Source organism: Ovis canadensis, chromosome 23 (genome assembly GCF_042477335.2).
Source record: "Ovis canadensis isolate MfBH-ARS-UI-01 breed Bighorn chromosome 23, ARS-UI_OviCan_v2, whole genome shotgun sequence".
Lineage (NCBI taxonomy): Eukaryota > Metazoa > Chordata > Mammalia > Artiodactyla > Bovidae > Ovis > Ovis canadensis.
Window position 1 is genome coordinate 46,091,307 of NC_091267.1, and position 23,950 is coordinate 46,115,256.

Sequence of the window (23,950 nt, forward strand, 5' to 3'; positions counted from 1 at the left end):
TCATCTGCATATCTGAGGTTATTGATATTTCTCCCAGCAATCTTGATTCCAGCTTGTGCTTCTTCCAGCCCAGCGTTTCTCATGATGTACTCTGCATGGAAGTTAAATAAGCAGGGTGACAATATACAGCCTTGACGTACTCCTTTTCCTATTTGGAACCAGTCCGTTGTTCCATGTCCAGTTCTAACTGATGCTTCCTGACTTGCATACAGATTTCTCAAGAGGCAGGTCAGGTGGTCTGGTATTCCCATCTCTTTCAGAATCTTCCACAGTTTATTGTGATCCACACAGTCAAAGGCTTTGGCATAGTCAGTAAGGCAGAAATAGATGTTTTTCTGGAACTCTCTTGCTTTTTCCATGATCCAGCGGATGTTGGCAATTTGATCTCTGGTTCCTCTGCCTTTTCTAAAACCAGCTTGAACATCTGGAATTTCACGGTTCACGTATTGCTGAAGCCTGGCTTGGAGAATTTTGAGCATTACTTTACTAGCGTGTGAGATGAGTGCAATTGTGTGGTAGTTTGAACATTCTTTGGCATTGCCTTTCTTTGGGATTGGAATGAAAACTGACCTTTTCCAGTCCTGTGGCCACTGCTGAGTTTTCCAAATGTGCTGGTATATTGAGTGCAGCACTTTCACAGCATCATCTTTCAGGATTTGAAATAGCTCAATTGGAATTCCATCACCTCCACTAGCTTTGTTTGTAGTGATGCTTCCTAAGGCCCAGTTGACTTCACATTCCAGGATGTCTGGCTCTAGGTGAGTGATCACACCATTGTGATTATTTGGGTCAAAATATCTTTTTTGTACAGTTCTCCCGTGTATTCTTGCCACCTCTTCTTAATATCTTCTGGTCCATGCCATTTCTTTCCTTTATCTAGCCCATCTTTGCATGAAATGTTCCCTTGGTATCTCTCATTTTCTTGAAGAGATCTCTAGTCTTTCCCATTTTGTTGTTTTCCTCTATTTCTTTGCATTGATCGCTGAGGAAGGATTTTTTTAATCTCTTCTTGCTATTCTTTGGAACTCTGCATTCAGATGCTTATATCTTTCCTTTTCTCCTTTGCTTTTCGCCTCTCTTCTTTTCACAGATATTTGTAAGGCCTCCTCAGACAGCCATTTTGCTTTTTTGCATTTCTTTTCCACGGGGATGGTCTTGATCCCTGTTTCCTGTACAGTGTCACGAACCTCCATCCATAGTTTATCAGGCACTCTATCAGATCTAGTCCCTTAAATCTATTTCTCACTTCCACTGTATAATCATAAGGGATTTGATTTAGGTCATACCTGAATGGTGTAGTAGTTTTCCCTACTTTCTTCAATTTCAGTCTGAATGTGGCAATAAGGAGTTCATGATCTGAGCCACAGTCCACTCCTAGTCTTGTTTTTCCTGACTGTATAGAGCTTCTATATCGTTGGCTACAAAGAATTTATATATAATCAGTCTGATTTCAGATGTTGACCACCTGGTGATGTCCATGTGTAGAGTCTTCTCTTGTGTTGTTGGAAGAGGGTGTTTGCTTTGGCCAGTGCTTTCTCTTGGCAAAACGCTATTAGCCTTTGCCCTGCTGCATTCTGTACTCCAAGTCCAAATTTGCCTGTTACTCCAGGTGTTTCTTGACTTCCTTCTTTTGCATTCCAGTCCCCTATAATGAAAAGAACATCTTTTTTGGGTGTTAGTTCTGAAAGGTCTTGTAGGTCTTCATAGAACCTTTCAGCTTCAGCTTCTTCACCGTTCCTGGTTGGGGCATAGGCTTGGATTACCGTGATATTGAATGGTTTGCCTTGGAAATGAACAGAGATCATTCTGTCATTTTTGAGATTGCATCCAAGTACTGCATTTCAGACTCTCTTGTTGACCATGATGCCTACTCCATTTCTTCTAAGGGATTCCTGTCCACAGTAGTAGATATAATGGTCATCTGAGTGAAATTCACCCATTCCAGTCCACGTTAGTTCGCTGATTCCTAGAATGTCGATGTTCACTTTTGCCATCTCCTGTTTGACCACTTCCAGTTTGCCTTGATTCATGGACGTGACATTCCAGGTTCCTATGCAGTATTGCTCTTTACAGCATCGGATCTTGCTTCTATCACCAGTCACGTCCACAGCTGGGTATTGTTTTTGCTTTGGCTCCATCCCTTCATTCTTTCTGGAGTTATTTCTCCACTGATCTCCAGTAGCATATTGGGCACCTACCGACCTGGGGAGTTCCTCTTTCCGTACCCTATCATTTTGCCTTTTCATATTGTTCATGGGGTTCTCAAGGCAAGTATACTGAAGTGGCTTGCCATTCCCTTCTCCAGGGGACCATATTCTGTCAGACCTCTCCACCATGACCTGCCCATCTTGGATGGCCCCACACGGCATGGCTTAGTTTCATTGAGTTAGACAAAGCTGTGTCCGTGTGATCAGATTGGCTGGTTTCCTGTGATTATGGTTTCAGTGTGTCTGCCCTCTGATGCCCTCTCACAACACCTACCGTCTCACTTGGGTTTCTCTTACCTTGGCGTGGGGTATCTCTTCACGGCTGCTCCAGCAAAGCAAAGCCGCTGCTCCTTACCTTCGACGAGGTCACCCCTCCTGACCTTGAACGTGAAGTAGCTCCTCTCGGCCCTCCTGCACCCATGCAGCCGCCACTCCTTGGACCTGGGGTTGCTCCTCTTGGCTTCCGCCCCTGACCTCGGGCATGGGGTAGCTCCTGTAGATTCTGATTATCAATTTTATAAATATGTGGAACACTTTATGACTTTGCGGAACACTTTATGACTTTGCATCATCCTTGAGCCGAGTCCATGCTAATCTTCTCTGTATCATTCCAGTTTTAGTATATATGCCGCTAAAGTTAGCACTGGATATAATCCTTTATCAAATATATGTTCAGTTCAGTTGCTCAGTCATGTCTGACTCTTTGCGATCCCATGAGCTGCAGCATGCCAGGCTTCCCTGTCCATCAACAACTCCCGAAGTTTACCCAAACTCATGTCCATCGAGTCGTTGACACCATCCAGCGACCTCATCCTCCATCATCCCCTTCTCCTCCTGCCTTCAATCTTTCCCAATATCAGGGTCTTTTCCAATGAGTCAGTTCTTCACATCAGGTGGCCAAAGTATTAGAGTTTCAGCTTCAGCATCAGTCCTTCCAATCAATGTTCAGGACTGATTTCCTTTAGGAATGACATATGTAGTATATATATTTTCTCTGAGTTGATAGCTTACCTTTCCATTGCCTTAATAATAAATAGACCTCTTAATACCTTCTTTGAACACAAGGTTTTGGTTTTATGAAATCCATTTTACAACTTTTCTCCTTTATGTTAGGGCTTTTTGGGGTTCACTCTAAGAAATCTTTGCCTCTGCTTCTCCCAAATATTATCCATTGTCCTTGGTTCTGTCTAGTATCATTAATGATGTGTGTTCTTCAGGTTAACGTCATCAGTATCTTTTAATGAGAATGACATAATAGTTTGAGAGTAAATAATAGCCCTTTTTGATTGCTATTGAAAAATTATAGGACAAATGGATTGTGGGACTCAACCTAGAGCCCTAGTTAATAGAAAACCAACTGGCATAAAATCTCAACATTTACTGAGTACCTGTGGTGTTCCAACCACAGTTTCAACAGAGTTCAGAATCTCATTTAATAAGAATATAAGTAAATGCTCAACAGGAGCCTTGCATGTCCTTCAGTAATGAGTGGAGGGTTAATAAGAGTGTTATATTCTCTATGGTTGTTTATCCTGACCAGGAGGAAGAAAGGATAGAGAGTGATCCATTTCCAAAAGTGGAACTTGATACTTTTTAATTAACTTTTAAGTAAGAGTATCTTTTTGCATTAACGTTGAGATTACTAGGCTTTTTCTGCCCATTATTTTCTTTAAACGTTTATAAAAGATTTGCAAATTGTACCCCAGATGAACTATGTAAGATTTTACATAATTTGTGAAAATAAGGCTTTTAATTACTATGATAATTTACTCATGCAGCATCATTTTGAAATCTAGTCTTCAATTTTTTGAATATAATTTTTTTTTTTTAGTTTATTCCTAATGGCTTCCTTGTTTGGAAGACTTTCATTTTGGGTGTTTAGCAAACATCAGTAGTGCAAGCAAAATTACAAATGGTTAGTTTCAAATACAATCTGTGTTCTTTAGGGTTATATTTAAACTGGGACTAATGGAAGGGATGATTTGGGGGAAAAGAGAAGAATTCTGATAGCTGAAAAGGAGAGGTGATAAGCACCTAATGAGTGCAAGAAGAAACACACACAGAAGTATAAAACACATAATACATGTGTAAGTGTACACATGTAAATTTTCAGTGTTACAGTTATACATGTTTTAAAGTCTGCTTCTCTATGAAATTATTTTCTTAGATTTTTAGTTCTTAGGATTCTTTTGATCTTGAATCAAAGGTTAGAATTAGATTGTTTTATGCTTTTCTAAATATCCTAATGAATATTCTGCTAAAAATGGTTATTCCTTCAGAAGATTTAAGAAATGGATCTGAAAATATATGTTAAGGAATTTGGTTTTGAAAATGTTTCCTTAAGAGATCACTTAAAGGCAGAAAATTTGATTATCTGTGTTCTTCATGCCTCACTTACCACTTATTCATATCTTTCATTTTTTTGCTGGTTTTCTTTCTGTTGCTCATTTTAACTTGAGATGTTAGGTAAAGACATACAGCATCTGTTAGCATGCAAAATACTCTGCAATGTGGGGCATGCAGAAGAGAATAAGACATAGTCCCTGATCTCAGGAGGAACTACAGTCTCTAGTAAGTGACAGATGTGTACAGAAATAACAGAGGATATGAATGAAGACAGGGAAAATTAAAAACTGTGGAATTTAAGTATACCATGGAACACCAATAAACCTCATTTCTTGAAATTAGCACATTGGAGTGCATTTAAAATTGCATTGCTTAGAGATGTCTGGCAAACACATAAGCATCTCTCATTATTAGAGAAATGCAAATCAAAACTGCAATGAGTTATCACCTCACTACCCATCATCAGAAAATCTACAAACAATAAATGAGGGAGATGGTGTGAAGGAAAGGGAACCCTCTTGCACTGTTGGTGGGAATGTAAATAGATAACAGCCACTTTGGAGAATGGTATGGAGATGCCTTAAAACACTAGACATAAAACTACCATCTGACCCAGCAATCCCACTACTGGGCATATACCCTAAGAAAACCATAATTGAAAATTGGCATATGTACCCCAGTGTTTTTTTGCAGCACTGTTTACAATAACTGGGGCATGGAAGCAACCTAGATGTCCTTTGACAGATGAACTAGATGAGGAAGTTGTGATATATGTGGGATATTACTCAGTCATAAAAAGGAACAAATTTGAGTCAGTTCTAGTGAGGTGAATGAACCTGGAGCCTGTTATACAGAGTGAAGTCAGAAAGAGAAAAACAAATATTATATATTAATGCATACATATGGAATCTAGAAAAACGGTGCTGATGAACCCGTTTGCAGGGCAGGAATACACATGCAAAATAGAGAACCGACTTTGGACACAGTGGGGGAAAGGAACGAGAGGATGGGATGAATTGAGAGAGTACAATTGAAACGTATACATGACCATGTATAAAGTAACTAGCTAATGGGAAGTTGCTGTATAACACAGGGAGCTGAACCCTGAACCAGTTTTTTAGATTCAACATATAGGCGACATCATCTGTATAGCTCTTTCTCTGTCTGACTTCACTCAGTAGGACAATCTCTAGGTCTATCTCGGATGTCCCTTTTCTCACTGCAGATGTAGCCTCCACCTGAAGTAGATCAGCCAGCCATATCACCCTGCTGGAGATTAGTCCTGGGTTACGGAAATGGCTACCCACTTCAGTATTCTGACCTGAAGAATTCCAGGGACTGTATAGTCCACGGGGTCACAAAGGTCAACTGAGTGACTTTCACTTTCATGCTGGGAGGCAGGGGCATGGGCTGCAGCCCTGGATCCCTTCCCCTGGGTCTTTCCTCCCCTTTTGTGAGGGCCTACACTGCATGTGCTGTTCCCATGGGACACATCCATGCCCATTCCTAAGACCCAGAGGAGCTCAGTGGCCTGGTAAAGACAGGCGCATCTCCCAAAGGTATGGGGGCCAGTGGTCTGAATTTTGCACAGCATGTTCAGAGCAAGGGGAACCCAGCACAGCCTTTGTGAGTCACACTTCACGTTAACTCGGTTCAGCTGGGGGTCTGTGTACACCCTGTGATGCAGGGCGTGGTGTCGGGGCAGCGGCTGAGCCCCGAGCAGCACGGAGATGAAGCAACTGGGATGGGACCTTCCTTTAAAGACCAGTCATTGTGCCCTTGTGTCCACAGTCAGAGTGGCATCTGTATGGTTGAAAATAGAACCGGGCCACATCGCTCTCAGTCCCTGGTACAGGGTGTTTTCTCTCTGTGTGAAGGGAAAAAGGAAGCATAGAATTCAGGATAATGACTCTCAGATAAACTCGAAGGCAAGAGAATGATTGATCTGTGTGCTCAGCCTGAAAACTCTGAGGCCCTCTCTCCATGGTTCTGATTTCTGCCTGGAGTAACGCTGCCTCATCCAAGATCAGTAGGGAATTCTTATTATTCTTCCCTACCCCCGCGTGGAAGGAGTGAACATTTAAAATATAGAAACATACCCTTTTAAGTACAAATCATTTTCTTTAAACTTTGATCTACCTAATTTCAAAAAATCCATTCCCTCTGCTTCTTTAGATAATACTGCAGATTTCACCTCCTCTTAATGATTGGGCTGTGGACTGTGTTGCTTCTCATTGACTTTAGACTCATGTAAGTGAGTAATTTTGTGCTCTTCTCTACAGTCTGAGAGCAATCCTAGCCTTTTGTGTTCAGAAGTAATCACGGAAATCCATTATGTCCAATAGTAGACACAGGTGATTTTTGAGCATTTGAAATGTGTCTAGTGTGACCACCAAGAAGCTGAGTCTTTAGTCTTACTTAATTTTAATAAGGATAGATTTTATTGTTAATTTCATAATATAGTTTGTAAAAGTGAAGCAGTACAAAGTATTTTGCCGTTAAACATAACATTACTGCTTTGGTAAGACTGCATTTCATTTTGTTAAAAATGTGGTAGCTAAATTGAGATGTACTCTAAGTGTAAAATCAACACTGGATTTTGAAGACGTGGTGTGGGAGAAGTATAAAATATCTCACTAATATTTTTACATTGATTACATTTGAAATGATAATATTTTGGACCCTATTGGGTTTAATCAAAGATATTATTAAACTTAATTTATCTTGTTGCTTTTTTTTAAAAAAAAAGACACTGCAAAGTTTAAAATTATCTGTGAAACTCTCATATTTCTGTGATACAGTATACAGTATGTATTAGTTGCTCAGTCATGTCCAGCTTCTTTGCGACCCCGTGGACGTAGCCCGCCAAGTTGCTCTGTCCATGGAAGTCTCCAGGCAAGAGTACTGGAGTGGGTAGTCATTCTCTTCTCTAGGGAATCTTCCTGACCCAGGGATTGAACCCAGGTCTCCTACATTGCAGGCGAATTCTTTACCATCTGAGCCACTGCAGAAGTCCCATTTCTATGATAAGTCTCTCAACTTTGGCACTACTGACATTCAGTTCAGGTCAGTTCAGTCGTTCTGTCGTGTCCGGCTTTGCGACCGCAAGGACCACAGCACGCCAGGCCTCCCTGTCCATCACCAACTCCCGAAGTTTACCCAAGCTCATGTCCGCTGAGTCGGTGATGCCATCCAACCATCTCATCCCCTGTCTTCCCCTTCTCCTCCTGCCCTCAATCTTTCCCCAGCATCAGGGTCTTTTCAAATGAGTCAGTTCTTCACACCAGATGGCTAAAGTATTGGAGTTTCAGCTTCAGCATCAGTCCTTCCAGTGAATATTCAGGACTGATCTCCTTCAGAATGGACTGGTTGGATCTCCTTGCAGTCCAGGGGACTCTCAAGAGTCTTCTCCAACACCACAGTTCAAAAGCATCAATTTTTTGGCCCTCAGCTTTCTTTATGGTCCACCTCTCACATCCATACATGACTACTGGAAAAACCATAACCTTGACAAGATGGACCTTTGTTGGCAAAGTAATGTCTCTGCTTTTGAATATGCTATCTAGGTTGGTCATAACTTTCCTTCCAAGGATCAAGCATCTTTTAATTTCATGGCTGCAATCACCATCTGCAGTGATTTTGGAGCCCCAAAAAATAGTTAGCTACTGTTTCCACTGTTTCCCCATCTATTTGCCATGAAGTGATAGGATTGGATGCCATGATCTTCATTTTCTGAATGTTGAGCTTTATGCCAACTTTTTCACTCTCTTCTTTCACTTTCATCAAGAGGCTCTTTAGAAGCTGGATGATTTTTTGGCGTGGTGACCTGTCTTATTCCATGTGGGACGTTTAGCAACATCCCTGGACGAGCTGATGGAGACCAACTTCCCACCCAGCGCAGGAATGCCTGTCAGGGCCATGACCGAAAGGGATCCTCCAGCATCTGTTTGAAGCCCTTCCTTGTTGAGATCTCTTGTCTCCCCTATTTGGAATTAACTATAAGACAGGTTATATTTTATGTTAGCTGTTATGTTGTTATTTAGTACCTAAGTTATGACGGCCTCTTTGTGACCCCATGGACTGTAGCCCGCCAGGCTCCTCTGTCCATGGGATTCTCCAGGCAAGAATACTGGAGTGGGTTGCCATTTCCTTCTCCAGGGTATCTTCCCGACCCAGGGATCGAACCTGTGTCTCCTGCATTGGCAGGTGGATTCTTTACCACTGAGCCACCAGGGAGGCTCATAGCTGTTATGTTAGCTTTATAGAATGTTAGGTTTATAGTATAGTTACCTTGGCTGTCCTGTAGCTCCCACCAGTGACCCTAGTGTTGATCTCTTAAGTAGCACAACATAAACCAAATTCTTTTTTTTAATTTAGTTTTTAATGGAAGGATAATTGCTTTATAATATTGTGTTGGTTTCTGCCATACATCAGCATGTATCAACCATAGGTATACACATGTCCCCTCCCTTGTGAACCTCCCTTCCACCTCCCACCGCATCTTACCCCTCTAGATTCTTTATGAAAGGAGTAATGTGTACCAAAAGGCCTTATAAATTTCCAAAACTCATTCATCAAATACTTAAACCTCTATTCCGAGTAAAGCTTGGATGTCTCTTATCTCCTGCCTTCTTGCTTGTAAAATATGTCCTTTTTTTTTTTGTTCTTCTTGCCTTTAATTAGAATAGTAACCTATACACATACATTTAATGTAAGCATCTGTTGGGGACAATACAGTCCCTTATTCAGTTTTCACAAAACTTATTTTAGGCTCATAACTTCCTAGACATAGATTTTGCTTTTTAATAGACAAGAGATGAAAAATGTAGTTGATATGCATCTCTAAAACTGTATTATACATGCAAATGTTAGGTAATGGCAGAGATTCTATCCCTTGATTCAATTGTTCACATCATCGAGATTGATAGTCTTAGATTGTATAGAGAATGTGATTTCAGTACCATCTGTGGCCACTTATCCAGCAGATTGGGCAGATAACAAATCTGCCAAATGAGCAGTGTATGTTCCTAAAAAAAGGAAAATCAGAAGGATTCTACCACGGAGGATCTTAAAATATTATTTATTTTAAAACTTAAAATTTTAGTAACTTGTATAATTTGAAGTAGTTTATAGAATATAGATTCTATAGAAGGTAAAAATTTTAATATTTTCTTTTTTAATTTTAATAGGATAATTACTTTACAATATAGTGCTGGTTTTTGCCTTACATCAACATGAATTGGCCACAGTATACATGTGTCCCCTTCATCCTGAACTGCCCCCCTGCACCTTTCTCCCCACCCCATCCCTCTAGGTTGTCCCAGAGCACCGACTTTGGGTGCCCTGCTTCATACATCGAACTTTCACTGGTCATCTATTTTACACATGGTACTGTATATGTCTCAATGCTATTCTCTCAAATTTTCTTTAATATTTTAGTTACACGGGTATGTTGCAAACAGCATTGGAAAACCAGCACCCTTGACCATAACCTAAGATAATGGAAAAGAAAGCATCGTTATAAGGGTGTTTCAGGAAGTTGTTCGGGGCACCCCCTGCTCCTGCCCCTGGTAGTGCTGAGATCTCAGGATGCCTGAGCTCAGGTTTGTTGCTCATTGGAACAGCAGACCCTTCGCCGACAACAGCCACCCTCCTCTCAGCAACTTCTCAGCTCCTGCAGAGGCTTTGGGAATGTTCCTTCTCTAGAGGTTAATTTGTAGAGGATTTTCCCGTATATCCAGAATTGGTTGAGTTTGGTTCAGTATCAGTACCTCTGGGAAAGTACTGATATATGATGCCCAGCCTAAATTTTACTTTGGGTTTGGAGTTGGCATTTTCCCATTTAATTTCTTAAAAACAATCTGATAATAGGTTATCAGATGGCATTTTTGTTTCCATTATTTAATAGCTAAAGGAAAATAATTTATTGAGTATCAGAATGTGAGAGGTCTGTCTTAGACCAGACAGCAGGTCAGATATGCCAGAACAGTGTCCCTTTGAGGTGGTTTGAATAGCTGGACAGCAGCGCAGGAGGGTTAGGAGAATTCTGATCAGGACAGCTGTGAGGATGTGGGGCCAGTTGATCTGCTCTGAAATTTTTGAGGGCCCAAAATAGCAGTGACTGGGAATATAAGCCCAGAATGACCCTGTTTTAGCCTCTCTATGATGATGCACCTTTTTTTCCAGTTTTGTTGAGAAATAATTGATATACCTCACTAAGGTTAAGGTGTACAGTATAGTGGTTCGAGTTACATATATCTTACATTTTGCAGTATTGTGACATGATTACCACAGTAGATTTAGTCATCATCCATTCACCTCTCCTGGTGATGAGAACTGTAAAATCTACTTTCTTAACTTCACTATGTATCTTAATTATATCTTCCAGTGTTACCTATAGTCACGTTGTACATTATATTCATGGTACTTCTTTGTCTTATAATTGAAAGTTTGTGCATGTTGACCACCTTTCTCCATTTCTCTCCAGCCACAAATCTGATCTTTTTTCTGTGAGTTTCATGAGGGTTTTGTTGTCATTACTGTTAGATTCCACATGTGAGATCGTGAAGTATTTGTCTTTGTCTGACTTGTTTCACTTAACATAATACCTTCAAGGTCCGTCAGTTTTGTTGCAAATGGTCAGGTTTCTGCATTTTTTTATGGTTGAATAATATTCCTCTTTGTGAGTGTGTGAGTATGTGTGTCTGAGAGAGAGAGAGAGAGAGACAGAGAAGTACATACCACATCTTACTGTCCATCTATCAGTGGACCCTCAGGTTGTTACCATGTCTTGGCTTTCATAAATAATGCTGCTATGAACATGGGGATGGAGACATCTTTTCAAGTTAGTGTTTAATGTGTTCCCAGAAGCAGAATTGGTAGATATTATGCGAGTTCAATTTTAATCTTTTGAGGACCCTCCACACTCTTTTCTGCAGTGGTTGTACCAGTTCACAGTCCCACCAGCAGTGCACAGCTTTCATTTTTCTCCACATTGATGTCAGCATTTGTAATCCCTTATCTTTGGGTGATGCTATTACAGGTGTGAGGTGATGTCTCATTGTGGTTTTAATTTGCATTTCCCTAGTGACTAGTGATATTTAGCATCCTTCGTGTTGTTGCTTTTGCACATGCAGATTTTTACGTGCATATTAATGTCTCCTTAATGTATGCCTGTGGCTTTCGTGGTGATGACAGTAGCTTCTTTTCCCTACTGCCAGTGCTATTAAGGTTATATTATTTTTCTTTTCTTTTTTTTCTAGAACAAGCCTGCCCTCCCCTATGTTTTCCAGAAATGACTTCAGTATCTGGAGCATCCTCAGAAAATGTATCGGAATGGTAAGTTAACTCTGATTTCCACAATATGAAGCTGATATGTGTTTCATGCATATCCTTGAAAGAGAATCTTAATGTTGGCATTAAGTGATACACAATGTTTCTGAAAACTTTTGAGAATCGGAAATTAGGAAAATTCTTATCACTAGGTTTTCCTGACAGAATTTTAACCATTTATTATGTTATTTAATATGACTTTCATGTGACTTTTCATTATAAGGAAATAGGAAAAGAAAATGCTCTTGCCTCATTGTCACACCACATTTGTATGTACCCATGGGATTACTCTGGAGAAGGCACTGGCAACCCACTCCAGTACTCTTGCCTGGAGAATCCCATGGCCGGAGGAGCCTGGTGGGCTGCAGTCCATGGGGTCGCTAAGAGTCGGACATGACTGAGCGACTTCCCTTTCACTTTTCACTTTCATGCATTGGAGAAGGAAATGGCAACCCACTCCAGTGTTCTTGCCTGGAGAATCCCAGGGATGGAGGATCCTGTTGGGCTGCTGTCTCTGGGGTCTCACAGAGTCAAACACGACTGAAGCGACTTGGTGGCAGCAGCAGCAGCAGCATGGAATTACTCAGAAATACTCTCAGAAAGAACAGACTCCCCACAGTATAGAATATAATTTCATTTACACTTCTGTGCACAGAGCAGATTTTTGTACTTTGTAAGTGTGGTATATGTCAGACATTTGGAATGTATTTTTGCTTAGTTATCTGCAGGTGGATCTGATTTTTCGGGAGGAGAGAGATGGATGGCGAAACTGACTATTATATAAATCCTACGCTTAGTCACTTCAGTTGTGTCCAACTCTGCGACCCCATGGACTGTAGCCCACCAGGCTCCTCTGTCCATAAGTTTCTCCAGGCAAGAATACTGCAGTGGATTAACATTTCCTCCTCCAGGAGATCTTCCTGATGCAGGGATCGAACCTGTGTCTCCTGCCTTGCAGGCACATTCTTTACTCTCAGAGCCACCTGAGAAATCCATATAAATCCTTAGATTCCCTTTAAAATAGTAGTCCACGTCACTACCTTATGCCAGTCAGACTTGGATTCTGAGTAAAGTTCTCTTACTTCTTCCAGCATGACCTTTGACCAACTAGAATTATGAAAATTTTAAAGCATGTGAGTCTTGAGCTGCTAAAGAATCTGCTTGGGCATGACGTTTCTTAATTTTGCAATTTAAAGTGCATCCTTAGTACCCCAGGAACTGTCCCTGCACTGGGAAGTGTACTGTGCTCCATCGTTTCAGGCGTGTCCGACTCTTTGCGACCCCATGGACTGTAGCTCACCTGGCTCCTCTGTCCATGGGATTCTCCAGGCAAGAATACTGGAGTAGGTTGCCATTTCTTCCTCCAGGGGAATCTTCCTGACTCAAGGATCAAACTTGCATCTCCTGTGTCTCCTGCATTGCATGCAGATTCTTTACCCACTGAGCCACCTGGGAAGCCTACTGGGAAATGTAGTCACTTCCTAAACATGTTCATTCTGATGTCTGAAATCCTTTTCAGCTGCTGGGGTGCCCATGTTAGCATTTTTCAAACACTCGGGTTCTCTGCATGCAGTAATGTCATCTGAGACTTCCTGAACATAATGTCCAAGGAGATAATCTCAGAAACGTCTATTTTAAGGGCTTCCCTAGTGACTCAGTTGGTAAAGAATATGCTTGCAATACAGGAGACACGGATTAGATCCTCAGGTTGGAAGATCCCCTGGAGAAGGAAATAGCAGCCCACTCCAGTATTCTTGCCTGGAGAATTCCATGGACAGAGGAGCCTGGCGGGCTACAGTCCATGGGATCACAAAGAGTCAGACATGACTGTGCAACTAACTTTTACTTTCACTGTATGGAGAGTAACTCAGCTAACCTCTCTGTAGCTGGATAATAAGATTTATGCCGGTCTTACCACTTCCTGTCTTTGAGACCCTGGGCAAGTTGCCTTGCTTCCCTGAGTAAAGTTAGAAGAATAATTAGTACTTTATAGCTGTGTTGAGAGATACATAAGATAACTTATGTAAAATGTCATGACAGTCCCTGGTTTAGCTTAATGCTCAACATCATTATCAATAGTTAATGACACTTAGGGTTTTCCTGATAGCTCAGTTGGTAAAGAATCTGCCCGAAATTCAGGAGACCCCAATTCGATTCCTGGGTCAGGAAGACCCAGTGGAGAAGGAATAGGCTACCCACTCCAGTGTTCTTGGGCTTCCCTGGTGGCTCAGATGGTAAAGAATCCACCTGAAATGCTGGAGACCTGGGTTCAATCCCTGGGTTGGGGAGATCCCCTGGAGGAGGGAAAGACTACCCACTCCAGTACTCTGGCCTAGAGAATTCCATGGACTGTATAGTCCATACGGTCGTAGAGTCGGACAGTACTAAGAGACTTTCACTTTTGCTTTTCAATCACATTTAATCAGAACACCTGGGCTCTAACTCCATTTTGTTTACATTAAGACTCATCAGGACAAGGCAAATGTATATATTCTTAAGTAAAATGTTAATTATGCACATTAATCTCTTAACTGCAATTTTCAGGACAAAAAATGATATCCTATAGAATTAATATTTTCAAACCTTTAGTAAACGTAATTATCAGTGAGATCCAATATGTAAGTATATCAGTATGTGTGTGTTTAAAGCTAGTTTCATAAAAAATGCTCATCATTAAAACAAATGATATTTTTCTATTAGATCAATGCTGACTCTAGCTCATTAAATTGATTTTGTAACCTGCTAATGAAAGAGCTCCCTGGTTACTCAGACGGTAAAGAATCTGCCTGCAATGCGGGAGACCTGGGTTTGATTCCTTGGGTCGGGAAGATCCCCTGGAGGAGGGGATGGCAACCGACTCCAGTATTCTTGGCTGGAGAATCCCCAGGGACAGAAGAGCCTGGCGGGCTACAGTCCATGGGATCGCAAAGAGTTGGACACAGCTGAGAGGCAGAGTACAGCACAGTGTATAAAATCCACAGTTACTGTAGAATTGGAATCACGTTTGTTGAGTCAACAGAATTTGTATGAAAACCAGATGTGGTTTGGTGTTTTTTGGTGATCAGGGAAAGTCCAGCTTTCTGTATTTCTCTCTCTTAAGTCTGTCTCCTGCCATCTCCTGTCTCACTGGATGTCAGAGTTAGCAGTAGTGTCCTGAGTTTGTTCAGGCTACTAACTGACAGTCATCTGGTGTATGTGTCAAGCAAGCATTATATCTAAATGGAAATTAACCATCCTTTTAAAGATGGTAAATAATGTTATGTTGGCATACTTGGAAAGATGCGCTATTTCTCCAGAAGAATGGCTTTACCTTTATTTTTAGGTGCAGAACTGTTTGTACAGAGACAGGCTGAATCATAGATAAAGCAAATAAAAACAGAGCTGTTTGGGTTGAAAGGGGACCATGGCGTGTTTTGAAACTTGTGTCTGTAGAACTTTCTGAATAAAATCATAGAGAAAGAGCTGCAGAGGAGGCAATATTCGGGGCAAGTGTTCCCTGGTGATGTTTTGTAAGAGAGTAATGTTCTAGATGAATATTTATTCATGTGATCTGGCATTTGGAAGTATTGTTCTTTGGGCGCTGTTGTAGGTTCCCCTCTAAAGGGCAGGAGAATCAGTCCAAAAGGGCCAGCATTGTGCACAATGGAGATTTAAAGTACAACAGGTCTTGAGAGAGAAAGCAAGTAACATCCCCAGAGTAAATTTTTAAAGTAGTTTTTGGTATCAACCTCTCTCATATCTGCCTCCTTCTCTCCCCTCCCAAGGAAAATAGGTCAAAAATTAGAAGGTATTAGCATTCATAGGGAGAAGGCAATGGCACCCCACTCCAGTACTCTTGCCTGGAAAATCCCATGGACGGAGGAGCCTGGTAGGCTTCAGTCCATGGGGTCGCTAGGAGTCAGACACGACTGAGCAACTTCACTTTCACTTTTCACTTTCATGCACTGGAGAAGGAAATGGCAACCCACCCCAGTGTTCTTGCCTGGAGAATCCCAGGGATGGAGGAGCCTGGTGGGCTGCTGTCTATGGCGTCGCACAGACTCAGACATGACTAAAGCGACTTAGCAGCAGCAGCAGCATTCATAGAGTATTAACATTCATAGAGTTTATTACCTTAACTTCAAAGTGTCAGTCCCAGGTGGTGCTAGTGGTAAAGAACCCGCCTGCCAATGCAGGAGACATGAGAAACAGGTTCAATCCCTGGGTCAGGAAGATCCCCTGGAGAAGGAAATGACAACCCACTCCAGTATTCTTGCCTGGAAAATCCCATGGACAGAGGAGCCTGGTGGGCTACAGTCCATGGAGTTACAAAGAGTTGGATAGGATAGAAGCAACTTAGCACCCCTCAGGTAACAGCCTGTATGAGGTGCTAGGTGGCTGTGAAACCAATTGGAATTCGAATTTGAAGTGAAGGTAGATTTGAAAACTCTCCCACTGCACTTTGGTGATTCTGTTCCACTTAGCAGTCCAGACACTTGGCTTCAGGTCCTTTCTGTGTGAGTAGCTCTCAGAAGCCATGGACAGACCCTTCAGCTAGCTCTTCCCATAGCTTCACATTCAGTTTCTTCTTTTCATGATGAAAAGAAAGTGTCGGTCGCTCAGTCGTGTCTGACTCTTTGTGACCCCATGGGCTGTAGCTCACCAGACTCCTCTGTCCATGGGATTCTCCAGGCAAGAATACTGGAGTGGGTTGCCATTCACTTCTCCAGGGGATCTTCCCGACCCAGGGATTGAACCTGGGTCTCCTGCATTGCAGGTGGACTCTCTACAATCTGAGCCACTAAGAAGGCCCTGGCTTATCTTTTTATGATAAGAAGTCTCAAAAGTTGCAGAGGAAATCTGATACACACCATAGCTTTTCATGACATCTCTGTCGACTTGAGCAGTGAGAGCAGAGTGGGGAGAGTGGACATTCTGCTGGAAACCTCCCAGTCCCCTCCCAGCTCTCGAAATCAGTGCTCCTCATTTATGATGTTGTAGTTTATGGCATAGTGTCAGGAAGCCAGTAAGACATGGCTTTTAAGAATCCATGGTAGGCGCTTGCCTGCCAGATGTGGTCTAGGTATAGCTTCATTTTATCAGGAAGGAATGGAGGAGGAAATGGCAACCCACTCCAGTATTCTTGCCTGGAAAATCCCATGGACAGAGGAGCCTGGCGGGCTACAGTCCGTTGGGTTGCAGAGTCGGACACGACTTAGCACCTAAACACCACCAATCAGGAAAGAAAGTCAGTGTCTTCAGGCATGTGACGTCCTGGGCCCGAGGACCTGCTCCAGCCAGGCTTATTGTGCTCCATCCTCCACTGCCACACACAGGACACATTTTCCTTTGCTTTCTTTCCCAAAAGAACATAGAGACTTAGATTTCCAAAACTAATGACACCCTTTTTTTTTTTCTCCCTATTTGTTTTGGACAGGATTATGTTACCCAATGTTGGGTTATATACTACATGAAATGAATACTTTACATAACTGGAATTCAATCCTAAGTCTCTCTGTGATTGAAGCTTTTACTAAGCAGATTCCCATCTGAGCGTTAATACTGGTGTTGGTTGGGAGTTTGAATTCTTTATTCCTTATTTCCTTACTCCCATCATCCTTTAAAGGATTCTAATGTCATAATCCCATTGTCTTCTGTGTCCCCTGTTTTCTTTCTCCTCTTCTCTCCAATCCTTTTACGATTTGTCAGCAGGACTCACCCAGTGGTTAGGTCATGGGTCACCATGCTTAGTGACTTTGGAAACCAGAGCCAGTGCCAGGTCGAGCAACCAAGACATCTGGACAAAAAATTTGAGTAGGTGCCTGCCCCTGCGGGCACTTCTGCTAAATGTCTTGGAGTCGTAAATATTAATGTTCAGTTCAGTCGCTCAGTCGTGTCCGACTGTTTGCGACCCCATGAATTGCAGCACGCCAGGCCTCCCTGTCTATCACCAACTCCCAGAGTTCACTCAGACTTGCGTCCATCGAGTCAGTGATGCCATCCAGCCATCTCATCTTCTGTCGTCCCCTTCTCCTCCTGCCCCCAATCCCGCCCAGCATCAGAGTCTTTTCCAGTGAGTCAACTCTTCGCATGAGGTGGCCAAAGTACTGGAGCTTCAGCTTTAGCATCATTCCTTCCAAAGAAATCCCAGGGCTGATCTCCTTCAGAATGGACTGGTTGGATCTCCTTGCAATCCAACAGACTCTCAAGAGTCTTCTCCAACACCACAGTTCAAAAGCATCAATTCTTCGGCACTCAGCCTTCTTCACAGTCCAACTCTCACATCCATACATGACTACTGGATAAACCATAGCCTTGACTAGACAGACCTTAGTCGGCAGAGTAATATCTCTGATTTTGAATATACTATCTAGGTTGCTCATAACTTTTCTTCCAAGGAGTAAGCGTCTTTTAATTTCATGGCTGCAGTCACCATCTGCAGTGATTTTGGAGCCCCCCAAAAATAAAGTCTGACACTGTTTCCACTGTTTCTCCATCTATTTCCCATGGAGTGATGGGACTGGATGCCATGATCTTCGTTTTCTGAATGTTGAGCTTTAAGCCAACTTGTTCACTCTCGTCTTTCACTTTCGTCAAGAGGCTCTCTAGTTCCTCTTCACTTTCTGCCATAAGGGTGGTGTCATCTGCATATCTGAGGTTATTGATATTTCTCCCGGCACTCTTGATTCCAGCTTGTGTTTCTTCCAGTCCAGCATTTCTCATGATGTACTCTGCGTATAAGTTAAATAAGCAGGGTGACAATATACAGCCTTGACGTACTCCTTTCCCGATTTGGAACCAGTCTGTTTTCCATGTCCAGTTCTAACTTTTGCTTCCTGACCTGCATACAGATTTCTCAAGAGGCAGGTCAGGTGGTCTGGTATTCCCATCTCTTTCGGAATTTTCCAGTTTATTGTGATCCACACAGTCAAAGGCTTTGGCATAGATGTTTTTCTGGAACTCTCTTGCTTTTTCCATGATCCAGCGGATGTTGGCAATTTGATCTCTGGTTCCTCTGCCTTTTCTAAAACCAGCTTGAACATCAGGGAGTTCACGGTTCATGTACTGCTGAAGCCTGACTTGGAGAATTTTGAGCATTATTTTACTAGCATGTGAGATGAGTACAATTGTGTGGTAGTTTGAACATTCTTTGGCATTGCCTTTCTTTGGGATTGGGATGAAAACTGACCTTTTCCAGTCCTGTGGCCACTGCTGAGTTTTCCAAATGTGCTGGCGTATTGAGTGCAGCACTTTCACAGCATCATCTTCCAGGATTTGAAATAGCTCTATTGTAATTCCATCACCTCCACTAGCTTTGTTCGTAGTGATGCTTTCCAAGGCCCACTTGACTTCACATTCCAGGATGTGTGGCTCTAGGTGAGTGATCACACCATCGTGATTATCTGGGTCGTGAAGATCTTTTTTGTACAATTCTTCTGTGTATTCTTGCCACCTCTTCTTAATATCTTCTGCTTCTGTTAGGTCCAGACCATTTCTGTCCTTGATCGAGCCCATCTTTGCATGAAATGTTCCCTTGGTATCTCTAATTTTCTTGAAGAGATCTCTAGTCTTTCCCATTCTGTTGTTTTCCTCTATTTCTTTGCACTGATCGCTGAAGGCTTTCTTATCTCTTCTTGCTATTCTTTGGAACTCTTAATGTTAGATTATTATAAAAGGGTGAGGAAGATCTGTTATATTGTAAATACTAAGTTACTAAAGTGGAAATATTCTATCATTCTTAAAGTTACTCAGTACAACCAAATTCCATAAGAGATTTGAAAACTTTATCTATTTTTTTGCTCCTTTAACTCCTATTTCCGTTCTATATTTACTATAGAGTATTACCCTAACCTAATTTTTTTCATCTTTGTAAGTCTTCTATTGAGTACTGTATCATACTTTGCTATCCCAAAAATATAGAGTAAAATTAAAATTTAAGTATTTATATTTTATGGCCATAAGACTTGAGTACTAGAAGTTTCAATTTCTTCTTACATGAATGATCAAAATAACAAACGTTACAAAGTTTATGAAACTGTACCACAAAAGATAAAATGTTATTCATTAAAAAGGATTTTTTCATTTGGGTTAAGATATCTGAGAATGAATTTCATGCATTGCTAGAATGAGACAGGGCAGTAACAGTTATGTTCTTATTTTTTAGTAGATTTGAAGATTAAGAAGGCTTGCTTATATTAATAGATGGGAGTAGGAGTTCTGTGTTTTTTTAATATCTAGCAATATCATCCATTCTTTGGCCTTTTCCCGACTGTACGTTGAGTCAAATGGTAATATATCACCCATCAAAAATAATTTTTTATGATCCACAAGTTGACAGCTCAATTAAGACTTCTTTTAACGTTATTGGAAACCACATTAGAAAACTCTTAACTTGCAGGAGATTTTGTTACCCTCCCTGGAGTCCTGGGCGTCTGGGTCTCTGGGAAATGCAGCGGAGCTGCTTCGCCAGGGCTCTCAATTTCTGTTCCTGTAACTCACATCTACTTTGCAATACTGAGAGTGGGCTGAGAAAACGGAAGATATTTTCCCTAAAACGTACCTTGTATAATCTTTTTTTCATGAAATTCTTTTGTCTTACCATGAGCTTTAAATGTTTTCCCTGAAAACCTTAGACTCCTCTCATTCTCTTGATGCAGAGTACCTGCCACGTGACCTCAGACGCATCCCCGGTCAGTCACTGTCAGGACTGTGGTGTTATTTTGGGGTTCAGATAAACACGTTGGTCTGTGTCACGACAACTGTCTCATTCTTGAATTCTAAATATAAGCTCTAGATAAGATCGGAGCTTTGCCCAAACGGGTACATTATAACATAAATACCGACTTAAGAGACAGGAGGCAGAAGAGGCAAAGTAGTTAAACAAAATGTGTCATCTCCACCACCCCACTCTACGGTGATCTGAAATGAATATCCGAGAAGTGACCGGAAGACCCTGCTTCTAATGTCGGGTCTTTGTCTTATGAGAAACAACAGGCCTTGACTTAAGGAGATTTCCTTGGTACGAACCAGTACTGTATTTCTTTCTTCTTTTTTTTCAGCTTTTTATTTTGCATTGGGATACAGCCAGTTCACAGTGTTGTGATGGTTTCAGGTGAACAGCGAAGGCCCTCAGCCATGCATATACATGTATCCATTCTCCCCCAAACTCCCTCCCATCCAGGCTGCCACATAACATTGAGCCGAGTTAGCTGTGCAATACCATAGGACCTTGTTGGTTATCCATTTTAAATATAGCAGTGTGGCCAGTACTGTATTTCTAAACTTCCTTTGCTTGGCGCCCTGAAGATTTTCACACATTGGGGCAAAACTGCTACGCTAGGATTCAGGATGGTGTAAGGGGTGGGGTCTCCCACCCCTCCCTGCACCAAGTAAATGAAAAGTGAAAATGTTAGTTGCCCAGTCGTGTCCAACTCTTCGCAACTCCGTGGGCTGTCCATGGAATTATCCAGGCAAGAATACCGATGTAGGTTGCCATTCCCTTCTCTAGGGGTTCTTCTCAACCTAGGGATTGAACCCGGGTCTTCCGCATTGCAGGCAGACTCTTTATGAAACAAAGGGCGTTGTAAAAGAAGTGGGAAAAGGGCCACAGAGTGACTTCCAGTGCAGGTGCATCCTCGGCCCATCAGTTCTTAGGTAGGCGCGCGTGTGCAGGGTGAGCACCCACGGGTCCGTTCCCCTTCAGCATCCCTGCCCACAGTCACAGGGAACCTTCGGGGACTACGGTGTGGAGACCGTGGCTCTGGTCCAAGCGTCCAGCCAGTGCTTTAGGCATCCTTCCGTGTTCCCACCTGGTGCTGGTCTAGTAAGAGGGCTCGCGCAGCCTCCCAACCCTGACAGTGTACAGCTACAAGACAGGAAGAACAGGAAAGGAATATATTGCCCTTCAATGCTTTTCTTGTCTTTTTCCTCCATGTTTCCCCCCCCCCCCCCCCCCCACTGGCTGCATCCAGCTATCCATGGTGTGGTTCATTCAGTTCACACACAGACACCCCTGTCCGGTGTGTAGTTCCTTTGTTTCTGGGTGGCGTGCTCCCCAGGGCTGGTCTATGAGAGCCGAGGAGCAGAGGTGTAACCACAGAAAGAGGCAGGAGAGTGGCAGGCTTGTTCAGTCTGTGCCTCCAGAGTGGTCCCCAAGGGCTGTCCTGCGAGGTTTTGGTGTGGCCACTTTGGGTGTGATTGGTGTATTAGGATGGCAAGAACCCCTCACGTGATGGTCAACTTACAGAGGACAGACCTCTTGTGGAGAGGGAGGGGACTGGGTAGCATGAGATGGGAAAGAGACCTCTGACTGTCCAAGGCCCTTCTGTGTAAGGAGGATACATTTTCACGTCTTTGGTAGCTGTGCAAGGTAGGAGGGCTGTTGTGGAGAGAGGATCCAGTGCCAACCTTGGCACACCCAGGGGACAGAGCCCAGGCTGCTACCAGTGCTGCCCGTCAGTGAGGAACCTAGAAGCCCGCCTAGTGCTTGGGTCGCACACCTGGGTGAGCATCCTGCCTACTGGCAGACTTAGCTTAAGACCCAAGCTGAGCTGCTCTCTCTAACCCGGGTCTTAAATATTTGCTCGGTTGGCCATTATGATGCTAGGCGTAACACTTATAAACTGTTTCTCATTTCAGACTTGGCCTTGCCTGTGGGTTGTTTATATAGTGCTTAAGGGACAAAGCAGCCTGCTTTTTTTTTCTTCTCAGTTTGTCAGCTGATGAGCAGCTGCAATTAAGAGTTTCTTCGGTTTCATCATTGGTTGCTATTAATTTGCATGGATAAATTTAAACTTTGCTTTCAGCTGGGTCACAAGGTAGAATTGCCTGGCATAAATATTTAATTTTTCCAGCTGACTGAAGCTTTCAGTGATAAAAGCATTCTAGCTCATGTTTCTTCCTGAAACTTGACCTTCATAATATGCATTGTTGCTTTTCCTATTACTGGAATATATACCCTATTCATTGGTTGTATACAGCATCTAGAGAATCCAGTACCAAACTTCATTGTCTTGTAAGTAAAAGTGGTGTCTCTGTGAATTTCCAAGAAGGAGCGAAATATAATTTGTATTGCCAAGTTTTTCATTATATATCCATTATATAAATTTCATTATATAAATTTAAATTTAAGCAATTAAAATAATTGTAAGATTTAGCTCAGTTCAGTCACACAGTGATGTCCGACTCTTTGCGACCTCATGGACTACAGCATGCCAGGCCTCCCTGTCCATCACCAACTCCTGGAGTCCACCCAAACCCATGTCCATTGAGTCGTTGATACCGTCCAACCATCTCATCCTCTGTTGTCCCCTTCTCCTCCTGCCCTCAATCTTTCCCAGCATCAGGGTCTTTTCAAATGAGTCAGCTCTTCGCATCAGGTGGCCAAAGTATTGGAGTTTCAGCTTCAACATTAGTCCTTCCAATGAACACCCAGGATTGATCTCCTTTAGGATGGACTGGTTGGATCTCCTTGCAGTCCAGGGGACTCTCAAGATTCTTTTCCAACACCACAGTTCAAAAGCATCAATTCTTCGGCACTCAACTTTCTTCACAGTCCAACTCTCACATCCATACATGACCACTAGAAAAACCATAGCCCTTGACTATATGGACCTTTGTGGACAAAGTAATGTCTCTGCTTTTTAGTATGCTGTCTAGGTTGGTTATGGGGCTTCCCTGGTGCTCAGACAGTAAAGCATCTGCCTTTAATGAAGGAGACCCAGGTTCAATCCCTGGGTTGGGAAGATTCCCTGGAGAAGAAAATGGCAACCCACTCCAGTATTCTTACCTGGAGAATTCCATGGACTGAGGAGCCTGGTAGGCTTACAGTCCATGGGGTCGCAAAGAGTCGGACATGACTGAGCGACTTCACTTCACTTCACTTCTAGGTTGGTTATAACTTTCCTTCCAAGTTTAATAATAATTACAGGCTAATAGAGGCAAAAAAAATTGCAAGTTCATTGCTATATTTTAAATAATCTGTTAGACTGTTCTACACAGTCGAGGTGGTTTTTATGGTTGTCTGGATCTGTATTTGTATGTTCTACCAGGGCTTTTTCTGTCCCTTCCACTCCCTGTTACTTGGG

The 23,950-nt window shown here is 42.4% G+C and overlaps 1 protein-coding gene and 1 non-coding gene across 6 annotated transcripts in view; one reads left to right on the forward strand and one right to left on the reverse strand.

Moving 5' to 3' along the window:
* OSBPL1A (oxysterol binding protein like 1A) overlaps positions 1 to 23,950 on the forward strand; it is a 219,987-nt gene that overhangs the window by 168,215 nt on the left and 27,822 nt on the right. For all 5 annotated transcript variants that reach the window (XM_069569001.1, XM_069569002.1, XM_069569004.1 and 2 more), the window contains one exon: positions 11,816 to 11,891. In XM_069569001.1, the coding sequence (XP_069425102.1) occupies positions 11,816 to 11,891 (76 nt within the window). The remainder of the gene's footprint in view (positions 1 to 11,815; positions 11,892 to 23,950) is intronic.
* LOC138428564 (U6 spliceosomal RNA) lies at positions 2,745 to 2,851 on the reverse strand. Its single transcript, XR_011252503.1, has one exon. It is a non-coding gene; the product is annotated as a U6 spliceosomal RNA (small nuclear RNA).